The sequence below is a fragment of the Onychomys torridus genome, chromosome 2 (genome assembly GCF_903995425.1).
Source record: "Onychomys torridus chromosome 2, mOncTor1.1, whole genome shotgun sequence".
NCBI lineage: Eukaryota > Metazoa > Chordata > Mammalia > Rodentia > Cricetidae > Onychomys > Onychomys torridus.
The window spans coordinates 66,536,156-66,556,669 of NC_050444.1; the positions used below are offsets into that span (position 1 = coordinate 66,536,156).

A 20,514-nucleotide genomic window follows, 5' to 3' on the forward strand; every position below is an offset into this window, starting at 1 on the left:
GGCAGTGTCTCCTCTCCCTGGTTCAAGGTCATCCTGAGGAAAGTGAGCTAGGGAAGTAACTCTGAGTTCTGTCCTGCTGGAAAGCCTTCACCTCTGGCAGAACATCTGCTCCTGGGTCTGGCTGCTGCATCGAGGCAGAGAGGGCAGAGATCCCTGCTTTTCCCACCGTGGCTGGGCCCATGTATGGGACAGTGTCTTGTGAACTTTCAGGCCTGTCCACAATGAGGGAACCCAACCCCGATGGTAAGAAACTGCAGGCAGCCGGGCGCCTGGCTGAGGCAGAGGCAGGTGGGTCTCTGTGAGTTCAAGGCCAGCCTGGTCTACAGATTGAGTCCCAGGATAGCCAGGGCTACACAGTGAAACCCTGTCTCAAAATATAAAAATAGAAAGAAAGAGAGAGAGAGAGAGACAGAGAGAGAAAGAAAGAAAGAAAGAAAGAAAGAAAGGGTGTGCAGTCACCTAGAACCTGCAGAGCAGAGAGCAGATACTGTCTCCTTACTTTTCCTCATTGGGTGGGGGGTGGGGTGGGGTGGGGTGGGGTGGGGGACTTCTGCCTGGGTAAGGACTGCACTGCAGTGTGATTCCGCCACCTACAGATGACACCCAGTCTCCTTTCTTCAGTGTGACAAGCAGAAGTCAGGCGTCTACTGTCTGTCAGCTGGGAGAAAGCTGGGCTAACAAGTGCACGGCTTGGTCAAGCAGCTCCTGAGTCTGGCAGAGGGTCCCACCGACAGCTAAATCTCCTCACAGTTGGGAAGAGGAGAGGCAGAAGAGCCACCCGACCTGTCCATGGCAGGAATGAAGTGATGACTTTGGAAAGAATGCCAGGGCCGTAAGTTCCCCAGGGCCATGTCACTCTAGGATGGGGAGCATAGGGAGCAAGAGGAGCATTCGGCCCAAACGCTAGGGTCACAGATGGAAACCATGGCCCAGAGGCGGGAAAACACTCATCCCAGTCGCCTAAGGAGAGGGGCGCAGGGACCCTCCTCCCTTCATGACACCCAGTCACAGAGCACCCAAAGTCACAGACACCAAGTCCTAAGTCAGTCGGCATGTGCCTTGTTTTGAGCCCTTTAGAATTACAAACACACAGTGTGCGACCCGGCCTGGGGCAGCAGAGTTAAAAAAGAATTGTTCGAGAACAATTCATTCCAAAAATATAAAAAAGTTGCATGCATGTCTGTCTCCCCAAGGTCTGCCCTGCTAAAAACTACATCTGTGTAAGAATCTAGTTTACATTCCCTTTTTAAAAAAAAAACATACAAAAAGCAGTCATCTACAGGCAGTTTCCCCAGATTTTCAGAGTAAAATGATCCTCTCTTTCTTTGATGACGCCATCACATTGTGACCAGTGTCTCCAGAAGCCTGCGAAGGAAAGGGGAAGACATCAGAGGCAGAAGCTTGCTCTGCTGTAATGACCTGTGTGTTAAATTCGAGGTGGAGGATGTGATGCTGAGGTCCAAATCCCTCCTCAGTGAGGGCTGAAGCTGGGGCTGATGTCGGGCAGGTGCAGTCCTGGGGCTGTGGGAATATTCAGGACCAAAGGCCAGATATTCCAAGGAAGCCGACTCCAGCTTATAGGAAAGGACTTCTCAAGCCCTACAGAGTCCCGATATGGCTGTATGGTGTTAGTAAGCATTTCATTCCAGGAGGCCCACAACCAAGAGCTGGCCAATTAGTGCATGCTGTAGAGGGAGCTCAAGACATGGATGTGAACCTCGTTATTATAAACAATATAAAACAATACATACAATCACGTATATCATGCATAATAAAAAAAAACCTTGAGTATTGGAAAAACAGCTTAGAAGATCTGATTTCTCAGCTTTGCTGAAGTCCTATGGTTTTACACGCTCATGTTTTTCTCTCTATGCCTAGGACCTCTGATGCCCTACAGAGACCTTCACCCCCAGGGCCACTTCCTCAGTGACTCCTTCCCTTTGACCTCCCCAGTGTAGACTCTCCGGCCTCGTGCCCATTGCACTCCCTGGATTTCTCTGTACATTCTCTCTTTTTAAAATGTATTGATTTATTATGTATACAGTGTCTTTTTAATTATGTTTACAGTGCTCTGTCTGCATGTGTCCCTGCAGGCCAGAAGAGGGCACCAGATCTCATTACAGATGGTTGTGAGCCACCATGTGGTTGTTGGGAATCGAACTCAGGACCTCGGGAAGAGCAGCCAGTGCTCTTAACCTCTGAGCCATCTCTCCAGCCCTCTCTGTATATTCCCTACAGAACTGATGGAAGGCAGTCCAACAAAAGCAGTCAGAAGGATCAAAAGTTTAGAACCACAGCAAAATCCTTCTGCTTTTAAGAATGTCTATCACAGACGGCTCAGCAGCTACGAGCACTGACTGCTCTTGCAGAGGACCTGGGTTCGGTTCCCAGCACCCACATGGCAGCTCACAACCATTTGTAACTTGGGTTCCAGGGGATCCAATGCCCTCTTGTGGTCTCCATTGGTATTAGGCATTCAGGCAAATACACATAAAAAAATTTAAAAATAAAAGAAAGTCAATTACACTTATTCCTAACTTTTCTTGTTCTATAGGACCTTGGTGTTCATGATGGCAATTCTGATACCTGTGAGAGGATCACTAGAGCTTCTGGCTCTAGTGAGTGGTGTGTGTGTGTGTGTGTGTGTGTGTGTGTGTGTGTGTGTGTGTCCGTGTCCATGTACCAGTTCATCCACCTAGAACAGTTGTGTGACTTGCTATGGCCAATGATTCACCAGCGAATGTGACATCACTTTTGAGGTTTTTGTTTTTTTGTTTTTTTCCAAGACAGGGTTTCTCTGTGTAGCTTTGGTGCCTGTCCTGGAACTCGCTTTGGAGACCAGGCTGGCCTCGAACTCACAGAGATCTGCCCGCCTCTGCCTCCCGAGTGCTGGGATTAAAGGCGTGCGCCACCAACGCCCGGCGTGACATCACTTTTGAGCAGAAACTTGAGTGAGACTCGCACTCGGTTCCTGCTCCTCTTGTGTGTCATAGGTACGGACATGACTGGCACTGGGGCTGCTGCTCTGACCTGGTTTTGATTGGGAAATCAGTGGGACGGAGTCACAGCCACGTCTCTTACACCACAGGGAGGGAGACAGAGTGACTTGGATGTGTACCATGTTCCTCACAGGAGGTCAGCTGGAACTGGGGAGCGGAGGCTTTTGTATCTGCTCAGATCGAGGACCGTCACCGCGCTGTGGGACTGAGCCTCTCCAATGGCATTGGCCGCATGACAGTGGTACACTCCCTCATCTTCCTTCCTCAGAGGGTTGATCTAGAAATACAAGGGACAAGTTTATACGACTGCACACGGCACGCATCACTCAGAACTGACCACCTCCTTCAGCGTTCCTTCTTTCCGCCAGGCTCTCAAACTCACTATGTAGCTGAGGATGATCCTGAACTCCTGATCTCCCGGTTTTCACTTCCCGAGTGCTAGGATGAGAGGTCTGTGCGACCACACAGGGTTTCTGTGGTGCCGGCAAGCTTCCTGGGTGCTAAGCAAGGACTCCACCAACTGAGCCACACCCCAGCCTGCACTAGTTCACAAGGACAGAGCTGCATGGTTGCTGCTTTTCAGAATCTGACAGGCCACCTGGTTTCTTTTCTTGCCATGGAGACCTTCTTAGACCGCCTTCTTAGGCATGCTCTTGGAGGGCCGGCTCCCTGCTGTGGCTCTTGCTTTAACGGTTTCTCTGTATTCTCAGCTGTTACTGTGAGCTTCCTGGCCCTTTCACTAAAAGGTGACAAGGGCTGATTTTGAAGAAAAGGGCATAAATCTTAAGGACAAACATGTACCCACCAGAGAAGTCTGCCAAGTGTTCTTTATAGGGCAGCCTTTATAAGATACCACCAAGAGACCTTGTCCTCAACTTTTCTCACACACAAAAAAGAGAGACTATGCTTGATTTGAAAAGGCCACACACACTCGACTGTGTTCCAAGTCCCTCACCTGGATGAAGAACTACCCAGAGCTGGTGGAAGTGAGGCAGACATCCCCTGAGAGCGTGCTGGAGTTCACCACCACATCCATATAAACTCTTATCTCTCTGGCTTAACCTGTACCAACAGCCCCTGACAACTGCAAATCACTAGAAGCTGTGGGGCAGTCAGGCACACAGTATCATTAACTCACAGCAATTAGGACAAACATTCCATCCTGCTGGGAAGCTCCTTAAGCAGGATGGTAAACAACTCAAAAGAATATCAGGAAGTCCCTGAAACTGACCAGATTCACTAGGCCCCCCCTCCCCGCCAGAGTAAGCAATAAAAACTGAGAGTCCTGCTGAGACAGAAGGAAGACTGAGACCAGACCAGATGCCTGGAAGAGGTTTAGACCAACTGAGGCACCTGGAAAGGACATTCTCCAACCTGATGTGCTGCCTGAAGGCTGCACAATGTGCTCCAGGTTCCCAGCTTTGTGAGCTGTCACCCATGCTCAGATGGGCTTTGGGGATGCAGCTGTCTTTGAGTCATTTCTGCTCCTGTAATTAATCCTAATAAAACTCATTGGTTCACCAAATTGGACTTCAATGGTATCCATACTGTGGTCTGTCATGGGAATCCCTATCTGGGCTGTGTAGATGTGTGTGTGTGTGTGTGTGTGTGTGTGTGTGTGTGTGTGTGAGAGAGAGAGAGAGAGAGAGAGAGAGAGAGAGAGAGAGAGAGAGAGGAGAGAGAGGTCTTCCCAGGAAAGTTTTGTCACACAACACGGGGGAAGGGTGAGGGTTACTGGTCTCATTTTACGGAAGACTCACAGCTATGCCACAGGCTGTTAGGTCACAAGAAACTAAGGCTAAGATAGCAACAGTGACTGTCCAGCCTCAACCTTAGCTCCTGTTCAAATAAGTGGCATTCCCTTATCTTAGGGAAAATGTTCTGAGTCCTGTTAAGGGTGCCCTGCAGGAGATCCCAATGCTCCATTTCTCTCTCTACCTGTGGCCTTAGGCAGGTGCATTAGCTTCTTGTGGGTGCTATCACAAATAGTCCCAACTTCAGCAGCTTAACACAACACCAACTTATCACCTTCAAAGTGGGTCCAGCAGGCTCAAATCAGGGTATGTCCAGCATCCCTACACCTTGAGGGGACAATGTGTTTTCTTGCCTTGGCCAGCTTCCCAGGGACACCAGCACCGTTATGGCTCTGTCCTCTGCCTTCAATTCAATTATGGTGGGAGCACCTTGCTCATCCCTTCTGCCCCCTTCTTCCTCATATAGACTCACCTTTGAATTAGACCAGCCTGGGTAATCCATTAAGTTTCTTGTGACCCTAACAGCATGTGACTTACCTGTGAGTCTCCTAGGCAATCTCATCTTAAAGCCTTAACGCCCCCTTGCCACATAGGGTAGCCTACCCACAGCTGGGCACTGGGATATCTTTTAGGGCCACTGCAGCAGACCACTTATTGTGGTGGTTTGAACGTAACTGGCCCCCATAATCTCACAGGGAGTGGCACTATTAGGAAGTGTGGCTTTGGCCTTGTGGGAGGAAGTGTGTCACTGTGGGGTCAGGCTTTGAGGTTTCTTATGCTCAGGATACTGCCCAGTGTCTCACTCAAATTCCTGTTTCCTGCAAGATGTAGGACTCTCAGCTACTTCTTCAGTATCATGTCTGCCTGCATGCTGCCATGCTCCAGCATCATGATGATACTGGATGAAACCTCTGAACTCTAAAGTGAGCCACCCCAATTAAATGTTTTCATTTATAAGAGTTGTCATGGTCATGGTATCTCTTCACAGCAATAAAAACCCTAACTAAGATACTTATATTCTTGGGAGCTATCTAACCTGCCCTGCCTACTCCAGAGGGTCCAGCGGGACAGACAAGGACAAGCTGGAGCTGGTGGCATACATCAGTTATTTTGTGGGCTGGAGCAACAGGTTAAAGAATTTGAGGTTAGCCTGGGCAACTTAGTGAGACCTTGTCTCAAATTTTTAAATGTTTAAAAATTACATTTATTTACTTATTTTGTGTATATACACGTGTGTATGGAGATCAGAGGACAGTTTGCAGAAATCAGTTCTCTCCATCCTCCATGTGGGTCCTGGGGATTGAACTCAGGTCAAGCACCTTTACCCACCAAGCCTTCAAACTAAAATTTGCCATCAGCCTTCAAAATAAAAATTTGAAGTGAGATCCTGGGTTTGATCTCCAGCCAAGCCAAAAGGAAAGAATAGGGAACAGTTTTAAAAGTATAACATGTCATGGGAAGACAAAGGGTGGTTTGTTGATAATATCCAATAATCCGAAACACTCACCAAAATCCAGGATGTGGTCTCATGGTCAGAAGGGCCCCCACGCACCTGGACAGCTATATTGACATGGTCTCCAGGCAATTCCTCCAACTCCTCAGTGCCCTCAGGAGAACCCACGACCTATATGAGGCAGAGAAAGCATGCACAATTTAGAAAAATAATTCTGAGCCCAGCTGACGGACCCCCCCAGGCCTCTGGCCACCTGCACCCTCCCTGGGACTCCAAGGCAGAAATCCAAATGCCTGTCATTCTTATGCAAATAACTCAACCGTCTTTTAAATCTGTGTCTATTAAGTCTGTGTCTATTTGGACAGCGCCACCTGCTGGACAGTGAGGTTGCCAACTTCACCAAAGGGTGGAGGAGGATGGGAATCGCTGTGGATTTCACTCACAGTCCTTATTAGGGCTGGCCGGGCAAGGGGTCAACCAAATTTGTGACCTTTGCCAGTCTCAGAATTGGCCCTCAGTGTTCAGGACATGACTGAGTCTCGGTCACCAGTCTGCTTATAGCTCCATGCCACAACAGAGCAGAGTCTAAGGACCCAGCAGTTGTTAGTATGTCGCTAGCAGAGCTTTCTAAGGCACCTAGGTGATCAAATGAACAAATGGTATGGGAGGAAAACAAGCCCTCCTTTGGAGAGAGCTCTAGGGTGGCAGCTTTGAGGCTCGGGGCTGGAGTATCTTTGTCTAATCCTCTGGCCCACATACAAACACAGCTAAGGAAAAACCGTTTACCACCCCTGGGTCCTTCTGTTTCTGTCCTTCTCTCCACCGTTCACAACAGGCGCACATGCACACAGACAAACTGTATTAATGCTTGGAGAAAATAAAATTACCTTCTTCCAGGTGATGACTGGCGTGGGCACAGCCTTTACCTCACATGAAAGGAACACTTGAGCCCCGGTGACATTGTGAACATCTCGAGGTGGCATGAGGACCACAGGAGCTAGGAGAAGACAAAGGAACAGTCCTTTACCCTGGCAGGAGCCCACCCTGCCCTCCGAGGGCCTGCAGAAAGTCGTCGTTCCCCCCCCCCCCCCCCCCCAGAGGGAGTAGTGGTAGTGGGTCCTCTGAGGAAGAGTACTCCTAGGCTGGGGATCTGCAAGCCTGCCCTTGTTTTTGCCACCAGAAAAACAGAACCAAAGGGGAAAAGTGATGTCCAGATGTCCCGCAGTCAGTGGTGGAGCTTGGGTCTCAACACCCTCTCTCCCTGAGTACCCCAACACCTCAGCTACCATCTGTGTATTTATTGCTGGCTACATAGCCCCTGGCTGCCTCTCACTCTAACTGTAGTTCATCTAAGTGCCCGTGGGGGGTTGGACCCAAGAATCTGGTGACAATCAAAGTTTTCTGAACACACAGTGGCCAAGATTTAATTTCAAGTCAAAAGAGGGATGAATCTGAGGTGCTCTGGTAGTGCTTACACATGTCGTATCATATAACCTGGTGGCAGTCTTGGCTTCAGAGCACAGGGGCTCTGCACCATAGATGCCATCCATTGTGCCACACCCCCCTAACAACATTGCCTGACACACTGAGGACCCATGCCCCAAACGTTTCAGTTCAGATTCTAGACAGCCGTGTGTGATGGGCTGCGGTGGTTTGTGGAATTCTTTGTTTTATTTTTTACTGTGCATGCTCTCTGCTCTTACAGAAAAACATGAGCTACTTACAGAAAACAAAGCCTTTTTATTTATTTATTTATTTATTTATTTATTTATTTATTTATTTATTTTTTAAGATTGGGCCTCCTTAGCCCAGGCTGACCTCAAACTCTCTATGCACCCAAGGATAACTTCAAACTTGCGATTCTCCTGCCTCCAAGTCCTGAGTGCTGGGATTACAGCTGTGTGCCATCAGCTGGCTTGTGGTGCTGGGGGTTAAATTAGGCATTTCATGCACACTAAGCAAGCACTCCAACTGAGGCACATCCTCAGCCCTCTTCCGCCATTTTGTACTATGTATTTATATGAAAAGGTGCAATAAAAAAATGCCAATCAACTTTGGAAAGTATTGAGAACGCTCTACATCTGGCAGTATTGATGTCAGAGAAGATTTCATTCTTTTTTAAAAGAATTTTAAAAATGTTTAACTTTCTGCGTATGTTTGTTTTATCTACATGTATGTCTGTGCACCATGTACATGAACCCAGTGCCTGCAGAGGCCAGAAGAGAGTGTCCCATCCCCTGGAAGTGGAGCTACAAATGGTTGTGAGCCGCCATGTGGGTGCTGGGAATTGAACCCGGGTCCTCTGGAAGAGCAGTCAGTGCTCTTAACACCAAGCCATCTCTCCAGGCTCTAAGATGGAATTCTTTATGTGAAGCTAAACAAGCACACCATTGCATTAGGGTGCAACACTGCTCCTATCGTCAGTGAATGGTAAAAACTATACATACACTAAAGAACTGTTTAAAGGGTATTTTTTTATGATTTATTACCAATGTTTGATGCTTATTTGCATGCTTACTTTACATACTCTGTACTCAGGGATATCTAGGGATTTCTCAGGTCCTGAGAACCCTGAGGGGTGGTGTCAAGTTTCAAGGGCAGAGAGGCTTTTCTGCCTCTGTGTAGAGGGGTTTCAGTGAAGAGGCATTTGGGGGTTGTTTCTTTAAGAGGACCTGAGAGCCTGCAGCACAGGTTAGACCCTTAGCTCATCCTTGGCACTGCACTGTTAACACACTGGGGATCTGTTCAGCCGGCATCAAGTCTCATCCAGGTACCTCGACGTCCTGGCCTTCCCTGAGCTCAGGACTTACCGCCCCTTCTCTTGCCCCAACTCCGTAAGAGGACTTAACTACCAATCCTACAGGCCTAGCTACACAATCAAGTCCGAAACGGGGTTCTGTTCCTATTTGACCGGCTGCATCACAGCTGGCCTCGGGTTCCAGGGGTCTCTACCTAGTCTCACCCGTACCAGACAGCAAGGCCAGCCATGAAGTCTGGCAAGGTGGAGGTCTGGCCAAGGGAAGGCTGTCAGCTCTTGCCTCTTCTCTGGTGACTTGTGGAGATCCCTGCTTCCCCGGGCTGTAGAGTGAACCAGCCGGGGAAGGAGAAACCCATTACTGACGTGTAAGCGAGAGTTGGGCAGATGTGGCAGGCAGATCACTAGATGAAGAGAACATGGCACATAAAAGAGAAATACCACCATTCTGGAGCCAGTGAGCTGAACAGTGTGGCAGGGCCTACGCCCACTGGGATCTGGCAGCAATAGAACAGCAGAACAAAGGAAGAGGGGCAAGGTTGATGGCCCTGAAGGATGCAGGGGTGGAAGGCCACAGAAAGGAATTACAGACGGTGTGGGCCGCCCTGTGGATGCTGGGAATCAAACCCGGGTCCTCTGGAAGACCAGCCAGTGCTCTTAACTGCCGAGCCAACACAGAAAGGAGACTGGTATGGGCCCTCCAGACACAGTGAGGGCAGACCTTGTCCAGCCAGTGCCCGAGCATTGGTACACCTCCAGGAATGGAGCGCTCACTGCAGAGCTGGGCCCCCGAGGGCTCTGTGAGCAATCTCGTTCTCGCAGGAGCGGCTTCTTTCCTGCCGTCACCACCCGATGGTGCCAGGGCTGGAGCCCTTGGCACAATGGCTCTCTGGTGAAGGCCACCTACCCCTTCCAATAAGCCGTGCTTTCAGCTCCGCCCACGTGACTGCTCTCTAAAGGGATGTCCAAACCCACACCCAAGAGTGCAGCCAGTGCTCCGGTGAAGAGAGCCCCCAAACTTCCAACGCGCCCTGCAGCCACAGACCCACACAGGGGTTGTCTGACAGAAGCCCCATCTGCGATAACAAAGAGGGGCTAATTTATTCACATCCTCCAGCCGGCACCTCCTCACAGCCACACAGGCCCTTCCACCCCACAAGCCTGTCCCCAAACTGCTGTGGGACAGTCATACCGCCCCTGATTCCAGGGCCATCAATAGGTTCCAGAGGGACGCTCCGTCAACGTGTTTCACTTTCCTTCAAGTAAAGTCATAAATTTTAAATGAGACTTCATCACTCCCTTTCAGGGCTAAATGAATAAACCAGTAAATCACATTTCCTCCGCGCGCTGCTCGAGAGTCTCCCACTCCCTCTCTTTCAATAACTACAATTAAGAAGGACTGTCTGGGGAAGGCTGCCCTTGCCACCGCTTTCGCGGCAGGAAACACCATTTCTTTTACAAAAGAGCCCCCTGCTCTCAGCGTTAAAGCAACGTTTCCCAATACATTTATTTATCTATAAATTTGCATGCGGCACACAGCTCATTCTGGTGCACAGATCCAGGTTGAACTGATGCACACGGCTGGGAAGTCACGGTTGGAAGCAGGGCAGTTCTGTGACCTTGAAAGATTTCCTCAGGCTGCCTGTTGTCAGTCATCTTCTTTTAATTTCAGTGTATCTGGCATTAAATTTGTGTTCTTGGCCATAACCGCTCTGCACAGTCAATAACAATCACGGTAATAGCAAGGACGCCACAGCTAAGGCGCTGTCTGTCTGCTTGCTGGCTGCTTACAGCTGTTAACGCCCTACTTTCCAGCCATCTTAACGCATACCAGCAGGGGGAGCTGGCCAGGGTTAGCCCCACCTCAACGGTGGAAAGTGGGATTCCTCTTTCCGGTTGTGGAGATCAAGCCTCACTCAACCTTGCCTTTCCCCCAGAGAACTCTTCTGCCTCCTCACACCAGCCCTGGAAGGTGGGTGTTTTAGCTCCCATTTTACAGCCGGGGAGCTAAGGCTTAGAAAGGTGAAGGACCTGGAGGAACAGGGACTCAAATTCCCACCACAGTTCCATACCATTCCATACTATTTTTGAAACTAAGACAACTGTTATTTTGGTGGGCTCCATCCTAGAAGAAGAGAGCATCTCTTTAGAGACTGTGCCAAGGGTTCCCAGGCACAGTGGTTGGCCAGGTGGCCTCACAGTTTACAGGGTATAGTCACATAGTCACAACCCATGTCAAGTCAAGGATACAGAGCAAACTCACCCGAGAGGAAAGTCAGGTAGAGGGGATCCAGGCACCAGCTACCAGGGGAACCACACGGGACAGCGATGGATTGAGACACTATTGTGAAGTTCTGTGTAATCAGGAAGCTCATGAGGGGCTTGGTACCAGGTTTTAGTGGGGGCTGATCACACACGTATTAAATTATGAACCAAAGTCTCAGATCCCTAGATGGGTGCAGAAGTGACCCCCAAAGCTTATGTGCTGAGTTCTCAGAGTGTTATGGGGGTGGGGGTGGTAGTGTGACTGCCCATTCAGAAAGTGGAGCCCAGCAAGAGGTATTTAGGTCACTAGAGGTACAATTTCAGAGGGGTCTGTAAGGTTCTGGTGCCTTCTCTTCGGCTTCTTGGCTTCCTGGCTTGGGTGTCTAGCTGTGTGCTCCACCACACACACTCCTGCTGGGCTGGGCTGTTCTTGCCAGGGGCTAAAAGAGAAATGTGGCTACGGATTCTGGACTGGAGCCCTCAGAACCTGGAGCCAACAGAACACCGTTCTGTCGTGGTCACTAAGGTATTCATGGTGGTGAAACATCAACAGGGACCGCCGGTTAGGCAGTGAGCCACGCCCCTCAGTTCTGGGAACGGTTTACTTTCCTCAGAGAGCCAGCCTCAGGCCAGCCTTTGCCAGTTGATCATTCTGAAGTGATAGTCTCAGGCCAGTTATTTGAGCTCTCTTCTGCACAGGGAGGGAACATTCCACATATCCCCTCCCAGCGATGCCCGATGCCCACTCTACCAGAGGCAGGAAGAACGTAAGGGTGGGCAGGGCTTAAGGAAACCCACTTCAAGTTCTGTCTAGGCTGTGTGCCCAGCATCATGCTTCAGCCTCAGCTGCGGCTTCTTCAGAATGGGCACAGGTGCCCATCCGCCTTGGGACCTGAGTCAGTCCACGGCTGGCTGGCGCTGTTCCTATTAGGTCTGTGGCAAGATGGATACATTATAGTGGAAGGGCAGAATGGAAGAAAGCTGTTTACCTAATTAATGGCTGCCAGGAAGCAGAGCAGGGAATAGAGATGGTTCTTGGGACAAGACTTCCCCTAAGGCACAGATGCCCACTTACTTCCTCTAGTTGGGCCCCACCTCCCGAAGACTCCACCACCCCCAGTAGTGCCAGAGCTGGGGACTAAACCTTTAATACACAAATCTTCCCAGAACACTTCATATTTAAGCCGTGACATGCCTGCTGCCTGCCTTCCACAGGCGGAGGTGAGGAACAGCTGAAGACCCCTTGCAATCTTGCCAGGGTGTCCTAAGGAGGGACCCAGGGACACAGCAGCTCATGCTACGCAGAACAGACCCTTCTATTGTGCTGTGTTTGCAGCCCTCTGCTGACCTCTGGTGACGGGTCCTATCTGGTGCTACCAGAGGCCATGACCCTCAACCCTCAGGCTCTCCAGAGCTCAGAGATCCTGCAGTGGTTCATCGCCCTGCAGGCTGGAGATGGATGGCAGCGATCTTCAAAGAGCCCAGGATATAGCTTCTTACCTCAGTGTTGTCAGGGCTGCCATCATCCTGGGAGAAGCAGACCTTTCCTTCCCATCTACCTTTGACCGGAATAAAGTGACTTTTCAGGAGGGCTGGCGGCTCCTGGCCGGTCCAGGCTTCTAAAGGGATCAGTTCCATCTTCCTAAGTCTTCCCTGCTTGCTCAGTACTTGTTTCTTCTCATGCTCACAGCAGCCCAGGAAATCCAGGATGGCACGGGCTCCATCCATTCCAGGGCTAGATAGGAGGTCACAGTCACTCAGCTGTGTGTGGTCAGAGGACGTAGGGACCACTGGGGGTCCTGATGCTGTCTGCTGCTGCTTAGGCGGGCTGTGAACCATTGTCTGCTGGGGAAGAGAACACTGCCCCACACCCTCTGGTATGCAGGAACATAATGACGGTGTCTGTGTCAGCTGTGTGGGTCTGCACAGATCAAAGGACCTGTATTATTATTACTGCATGTAGTGATCTGTCTCCCTACCCCTTCCATTAAATGGGTCCTTGGTGGCTGAATGAAAGATAGTCCTACATGCCTCAGAGATTTAAGTTAATGGCACCATGGAAAGCAAGAATAGCCAAAGTCGTCCCCCAGGACCCTATCTGCTTGTATTAAGACACACACAAGCAAAGAATTTAATGATCAACGTGCCGAACAGCCTTGATAATTTATGCTTATAATCACGGTTGGATGTGGAAGGAGCCCCAGCTTAATAATCCTACTGCCTGCAGCCTGCGACTCAAATCCCCTCCCTCGGCATTCATGAAAGGCTTTGGAACACGAGGCCCCTTTCTTTGTCCCTCTCACAAAGTGGCATTCACCGCCTCTTCTGTTACCTGGTAACATGTACCTCGGGCTTCTAAATGGAGCAGGAATTCCAACCAAGGTGAATTTTCTAAGATGCGGGAGCTCAAGCTCTCAGAGGAGTTGCTAGGGCTCAAGGGCTGGAGCCAGATGGCAGGGATCTGTCAAGAACCAGGCAAACGGACCTGGGGCCCTGTCTCACCTGGGGCCAGCCATGCAGCTCCAAGAAATGCCCTTTGGTGTGCTTCAACGTTCCCTTTTATTAAGGCAGTGGTTCTCAACCTGTCGGTCGAGATCCCTTGGAGATCGAATGACCCTCTCCCAGGGGGTCACCTGAGACCATCAGAAAACGCAGATATTTACATTACAAGTCATAACAGCAGCAAAATTACAGTTATGAAGTAGCAATGAAAATAATTTTATGGGTAGGAGTCATCACAACAATGTCGCAGCATTAGGAAGGCTGAGAACCCCTGCATTAAGGGGATAGGTAAGACCTCTTTCCTCCTTCCGGTGACTGCAAAAATCCAGGACAACAATGCATGCAAAGCAATGTTTAACAATAAAATAGTCACACATAGGTCTTCAATGTACAAGGCTCAAAGGATGCTCTCAGTACTAGGCAGTGGGCAGTTCTGAGCAAAGGCTTCTGGGAAGGGCAGCATCTAGACCCAAACACTGTTTGCCACCACTGCCCCATGGAGGCATCACTGGTCTCCACTGGGAAGTAGATAATCAATATATGTATGAATCCTCATCCCATTAAAGCGGAGGTGCCTGGGTGCTGGAGGAGTCTGGGGGGAGCTGAGGAGGAGTGACTGTCACCAATACTGAGGTAAAACTGTCTGTTTCCCTTCAAACGTGGTCCCCTGGGGCTTTGTTAAAAGTGCTCCCGCTATGTCTTTTGAATTAAAGATGGCTTCAGGGCAGCCCAGAATGAGGTGTAGCCAGAGTAGGGAAACAGCTCCCAGTGCAGGAGCCCATGTCTCCCTGAGATATAAGGGCAAGGACCACACAAGCTTGTGAAGACAGAGGTGACAGGTAGAGCACACCAGGTCTCAGGTGGGTGACACAAACCCTGGAGGAGAGGCCAGCTGAGCTCAGGAGTGCCACTAATGAGGCCCTGGAAATTGGCTTCTGAATTGCTCCCTTTGGCTCAGAAGACCTCTTTATTCTCCAGGCTGGAGCCCAGGGCGGGGCTCAGAGCCCATAGATCAGAGCCGAGGGGCTGGCACATTTACTTGTCATTTGGTAATTTTCAGTGAATTAGGGGTGTGGGTTTTCCATCTGCCATCTGTCTGTACTCTGGTAACCATAGCAACCACCATCTGCCTGACTTAATATTATCAAGTCCACTCCTGAAAGAGTGCTGGACAAGGGGTTGGGACCTGGGAGGTGGCAGCCTTTCGTGGACATCTTGGACAAGTCCCCTGCTTTCTTTGGGTCCAGTCTCCTCTGCATGACAACAGCTTTGAGCCACATGCCTTGAAGGGGTCTTTCTCCCAGGAACAGAATGCCACCCCAGGGAAAAATTCCCCGAGCCCATGAGCACTGAGAAGCTTTGGGTGGCCTGGTCAGCATTTCTTCTGTGTCCTGTGCATGTACCATTAGTGCTACCTGTCTCAGACAAAGGGAGCTGCCGGTGGACCAACTGCTGAGGAGGCAGATTGTAGACAGTGACAGAACTACCAGGACGAAAGACGGCCGGGTGTCCGTGCCTCGGGCAGACACATGCACTCCACCGCAGAGAGGGGCATCAACCATGCCCCCCTGGGGCCGCTGGGGCCCGAACAGGAAAACGACTGGGTGTAATGTCACTGGGGGAGCCAGGAGCTACCCAGGAGCACCCCCCCCCCGCCCCCACCAGCACTCTCCTCCTTTGGAGCCTGAACTAGGAAAGAGCCATAGTGACTTTTCTGTGTAACCAGAAAAGGGCCTGCTTCATCAGCCCCTTATTGTTTCCCTGTCTAGCCGGCTTCCTGCCCCACTGCCAACAGTCCATCAGAATCCTGGGTTTGAGCACATTTCCATGGAATATTTGGAGGGAGAGGAGAAAAACAATACCAAGGACTATTTAATTAAGGCCTGGAAGAAGAACCACCAGGTGTCTTTCTGGAAGCTCTAACTTGGGCATTTGGTGTAGACTTCATCTCCCAGCTCAGGTCAGAAATCCTGAGAAGCCTGAAGCACATAGCAGCATCCTGGGGACCCACCAACCATCACACTTACCACACTTACCATCCAGACAGACTAGATGGGTTGTTCTCTGAAAGCTCCTGGCCATGTCAAACTCACACACAGGCAAAGCAGGCTAGCTTTTCTCCACATCCATAGACACTGACGTTTTGGTTTTAAAAAAAATTACCCAGGACAGTGATCAGTTAGGGCATCAGTGGGTGGGCAGTGGGATGCTAAGCTTTGAAGACCCTGGCAACTGAGAGGTTTTTTTTACTCATTTCTGTAAAGCAGGACACTTCAAATTACGTGCACTTTAGACTGGGTCAGCCTCTTTTCAGAGCTCAAGTTTCCAAAGGTCTCCTCCGCTAAGGATGGAAGTTCCCTGAGGGCCTTAGTCTGGGTCTCACTGGATACCCAGTATCCCGGTGCCCTGTCTTGGTGACTCTTCAATCCCATGTGGGACTTCTGCTCTCTGGAAATAATCCTCACCTTCCCTTCCTCTCTATTCAAACAATCCACTTGGCGGCGGGAACCACTCCAATCCCCATTTTCAAATAACTGCAATAGCAGTTTCTTAAGCATCTACATCCCTGTTTGCTCTAGGGCAGGCAGGGTGTAGATTTCGCCCCAGTCTCCCAATACGAAATTAAGATGCTAAATATTGTCCCTGCCTGGGAGACTGAGGCCCAGATGGTGTCGTCCACTTTTGTGCAATAAAATTCTTTGTCCCACACCTTAGAGCATTGGGGTCCCGCTTTTCCCATCTGCCTGGGCTTTTTGGGGTCAAACCCCACTCACCGAACTCGCAGGGGCCATCGCGTGCCTTGTGCAGGTGGCCAGGGTGCACGCGGGGCGCGTGCCGGGCGCGCAGACGTAGCGCGCAGATGCTAGAGTAGGAGCGGCCGTCGGAGCCGCAGACCGTGCCGCGCTGCGCGCACACGCAGAGCCCGGTACCCTCGGGCGCCGTCCCCGCGGCGCGACTCGCGCACACCAGACCGGGGCCACAGCGTGCGCCCACCCTTCCCCCGCAGCTAGCGCCCTCGGTGCCCAGGCAGCGCGCGCAGCAACCGCACTCGTCGCGCGCGGCGATCCAGGGCGCAGGGCAGGGCGAGGGCACGGGGCAGCGATCCAGCCGACACGGGCTGCACTCGGGGTGTCGTCTGCCCGCGTCGCGGAGCCCGAGGCCCCCGGTCAGTGACGGCAGCAGCAGGAGCAGCAGCGGCAAACGCGGCATGGCCGGCTCCAGGACGGACGGCAGCAGCGCCTCTGCTCCGCTTAGCGCTCGGCGCTTGCAAAGCCACCGCGCCCGCCCCGCGCCCGCTGATTGGCCCGGTCTGCACCGCGGGGCGCCCCTCGGCCCGGGACCGACGCCGCGCGGCCCTACCGGCGCGCTGAACTGCAGGGAAGTCTCCAGAACAGCTCTGCCACCTCCGATTGAGCTGTGGGGATGGGGGCGGTGAGGTGGGGGAGCAGCCGGGTCCAAACGACAACTTGTCCACCAGTCTCAAATGTTATAATTCTCAATCCATCCACCAGGATGCCCTATTTTATTTTGCCCTCTTTCCAGTTTTGTTTGGTAAAAGGAATTTCTAGTTTAAGATGTCAGATTTTTACAAATGGATGGCTAGATTTCCCTCCTCAGCCCTGCTCCCAGAGGCTGCTCTGGATATCAGGTTCTTGTGTATGTTTTCAGGAATTTTCTCTGCCTGTACTACCCTGGGTGAGCACATAGCCCAGTCCCCTCATGAAAAACACCCGCTGACTGTACGCACGACTTCGCACTTGGGTTTTTCTGCCTACGGAATTTCAGGTTTCCCACTTTTTATCATCTCTGAAACCCAGCAGAACTCTATGGCCCGGTCACTCCAGCTCTTACCTTACAGTGGGCACATAGAGCAGGTGCCTGGGGAAGAGAGGGGAAAATGGTGATGAGGAGAATGCTGGGAAAGCTCTCAGCACACGGAGTACTAACATTCATTCACCTCAGAGACTGCTAGCTTTACCTGGATGGCCGTTTAACCCATTCACACCTCCTGACTCCCTAATCCCATCTGTGACTCTTTCCTAAGAAAATAATTGCTCCATCTGAAAGTTTCATCTAGAGTTGGCCACTGCATCAAAAAATTGGAAACAAGCTAATTGCCCATGGGCAGGCAATGATTAAGTAAATTATGGTCCATCTGACAATAGAGAACTAAGCAGACACTGAAAATGAGCTTATGGAAATGCAAAGATGTTTATGTGTTGCTTGGTGAGCCGGCCGTTATAAAATGCACATCTATGTAATGTCATATGTGCACGTGAATGTGGATACTGGAGAGAGAGAGAGAGAGAGAGAGAGAGAGAGAGAGAGAAGTGTGTTTAATGCTCTGGAGGAAACACAATGTTCATGCAACCAAGCAAACGAGAAACTGTTCACTGCCTTTCAGGGACAACCTTCCTGTATATAACTCCATGCTCTCTGATAGTTCCTCATTGTCCAAGTAGACAATAGTCTGCTCCAGAATGAGTGGGTGCCCTGTCAGTGGACGAGTTCAAGGTGAACCTTGGTGAGCATCACGGAAGGAATCAAGGCATTAGAAGTCCTTCACACTGAACCATCATTCCCAAGTTCCAAAGCCTGTCTCTGAGACTTGGAGGAACCAGACGTGGCCAATGTATACGGAACTGAATTTGTCTGCTTTTTATGCAGCCGCTGAGGGAGGAGGCACTGAATGATGTCACTATGAAATTCATGTGTGCTTAATGCAGGTTGGGATATACAATTCCACAGAGGCGCATTTACATACGATCCACATTCCTTTTAAATGGTAGGGAAAGCATTATGTATGCATAATGACCCTGAGAATTAAAGAAACCGATTCCTTTTCCAGCCCTGAGCCTGAGGCATCAAAGTCTGAGTGTGTCTGGGTGGAGAAAACATACCCGGCTTTGAAGCTGATCAGCTCTGTCTCTTTTTAAAATTGCCCCAAGTCCACAATCCAGCACAGTTAGTTATATCTCTCAGTATGCTTCTCAAGGGGCCAACTAACACTGTGGGCCACAGATGGGGGCCCCACAGGATTATGATAAATGGTGGGGGTGAATTCTCCAGATAGGAAAGGGAACTGGGGCAGGTGGTGAGATCCCAGGCACCTGGGTAGTGATTAAACAGCAAGAATGGATGTGACTTTCTGCTACACTCAGGGTCTGGGCACAAACACAAGGGGAGACCAATTAATGGCCCAAAGTGGATGCATGCACACGCATTCATTCATCCCATAGGCCCAGAGATGAATAGCAGGTATCCCTGTCCCAGGGGAGCTCAAACAAGGGAGGCCTTTCATGAATAGCCCAATATCAGGTTGATCCTGGAAGGCTTCTCTGTGTTTTCAGACCCCTAGTGGGCCACTCCAGAGCAGAGGAAGAGGTGCTTTCCAGAGGGAAGTCTCATGAATGATTGGGGGTGGGGGTTAAGAAACGTGATTGGCTTGGGTGATATATTCAGTGAGCATAGACTTCTGCAAAAATGGGCATTCAGATGCTGAACAGCTGACAAAAGAACCACGGAGATGCTTCTTCCTGCTGGAAAGTTGGAGAAAACAATGAGACAGGCCTGGCCAGGGCTGCATCAGGGCTCAGAGGCACCCAGTTTTCTCTCTGGGCATCTGTTCCAGGACACAGTGCAGAGAGATAGGCCGAGCAGGCCCTCGAGGTCTGGCTGGACAGAAGAGGAAGAGGTCAGAGTTCAGGGTTGCCACAACAGGGCCTTGGGAGAGCGGGGACATGAACAAGGGAGGAGCTGCAGAGGGAACCTCAGAATTCTTAGACCTTTGATTGACTCTGTACAGTACCAATGCAGAGCAGGACCAGGGCTTGGCACAGAGTGACTGCTGGGGCCGAGAGCTGAGCAGAGATCCTCAGGCTCTTCCTGTACGGATGGAAGGCTGGAGTCCAGCCCTGGTCAGAGCAGACTACCCCAGCCTCAGTGTCTGCAGGGTCAGGGACACTCCTATCAGCTGAGCAGCAGGGTGCTGCAAAGGTGTGGGGTTCAGCACCAAGGGTCTCCTCTTCTGGGATTCTAAGTTGAAATTATTCCTTTGTTCTAGTCCTGAGGGCAGCAGCTGCTCCCTGCATGTGCCTCCTTTGACTCACCTAGCTAGCAATTTCTTCCATTAAATTCTTTCTTTTATCTGATACGGACATTAACCAGTACAGGAAGTGATCCCAAGAAACGGCCCTCAAAGATGGGTCACAGTCAAATGGCTAGGGAGCCTCACTAAAAATAAGCTCCAATAACCACTTAAATTATTTATGAAAATAGCAAGTAAGAAATGTATTTCTTCGCTGCAGGGCCAGTATTGCTGACCATGACTGATGCAGTTGAATTGTGTGGGTTGCATAATCACAACCTAAGCTGAATACACAGCCTTGCCAATGTCCTGTGTCAAAGTCAGGATATTGGTTTAGAAATGGTGAGCTCCTGAGGCTTGAAACAGGGATATTGTGAAGGCAATACAGACTCCATCTTAGAGAAGGACTACCATCTTAGGCCACATGCTGTACTCAGTTCCAGGAAGGACCTCAGGAATGTGCCATGACAACTGGAACAGATACAGGGCAGTTTGCTCCTGCAGACATTCTGTCTGTGGTTTATGGCCCTTGAAGCTATCTAGATAATCCTGCTGAGCAGCCCAGATACTCTTGCTCAGCAAGTTGTGGTTCTCCACCAAAAAGTCCAACCCAATAACCCTGAAAATCTAGACCAAAAGTTTAAAAAAATCACCTTGCCCCATATTCCTTCTACCCAATCCCAAATTGTCAAAGCATG

The 20,514-nt window shown here is 50.5% G+C and overlaps 1 protein-coding gene across 1 annotated transcript; it reads right to left on the bottom strand.

The window, feature by feature from the left end:
* Positions 1-1,043: 1,043 nt before the first annotated feature.
* On the bottom strand, positions 1,044-16,973 carry Igfbpl1 (insulin like growth factor binding protein like 1). The gene is made up of 5 exons (XM_036179361.1): positions 16,503-16,973; positions 7,094-7,203; positions 6,261-6,377; positions 3,119-3,276; positions 1,044-1,365 (listed from the first exon to the last, which is right to left on the bottom strand). Exons 1-4 carry the CDS (start codon positions 16,936-16,938, stop codon positions 3,127-3,129), a joined length of 813 nt encoding a protein of 270 aa, XP_036035254.1. The 5' UTR covers positions 16,939-16,973; the 3' UTR covers positions 1,044-1,365; positions 3,119-3,126.
* Positions 16,974-20,514: the final 3,541 nt, after the last annotated feature.

Bases quoted from the DNA above. Each gene is read 5' to 3' on its own strand.
- Igfbpl1 (XM_036179361.1), bottom strand. From the start codon at position 16,938: ATGCCGCGTTTGCCGCTGCTGCTCCTGCTGCTGCCGTCACTGACCGGG. The intron at 7,204-16,502 runs GTGAGTGGGGTT...GTCTTCTCCTAG, and splicing joins CGATGGCCCCTGCGAGTTCG to CTCCTGTGGTCCTCATGCCA. The intron at 6,378-7,093 runs GTAATTTTATTT...TGCCTCATATAG, and splicing joins CAGTCATCACCTGGAAGAAG to GTCGTGGGTTCTCCTGAGGG.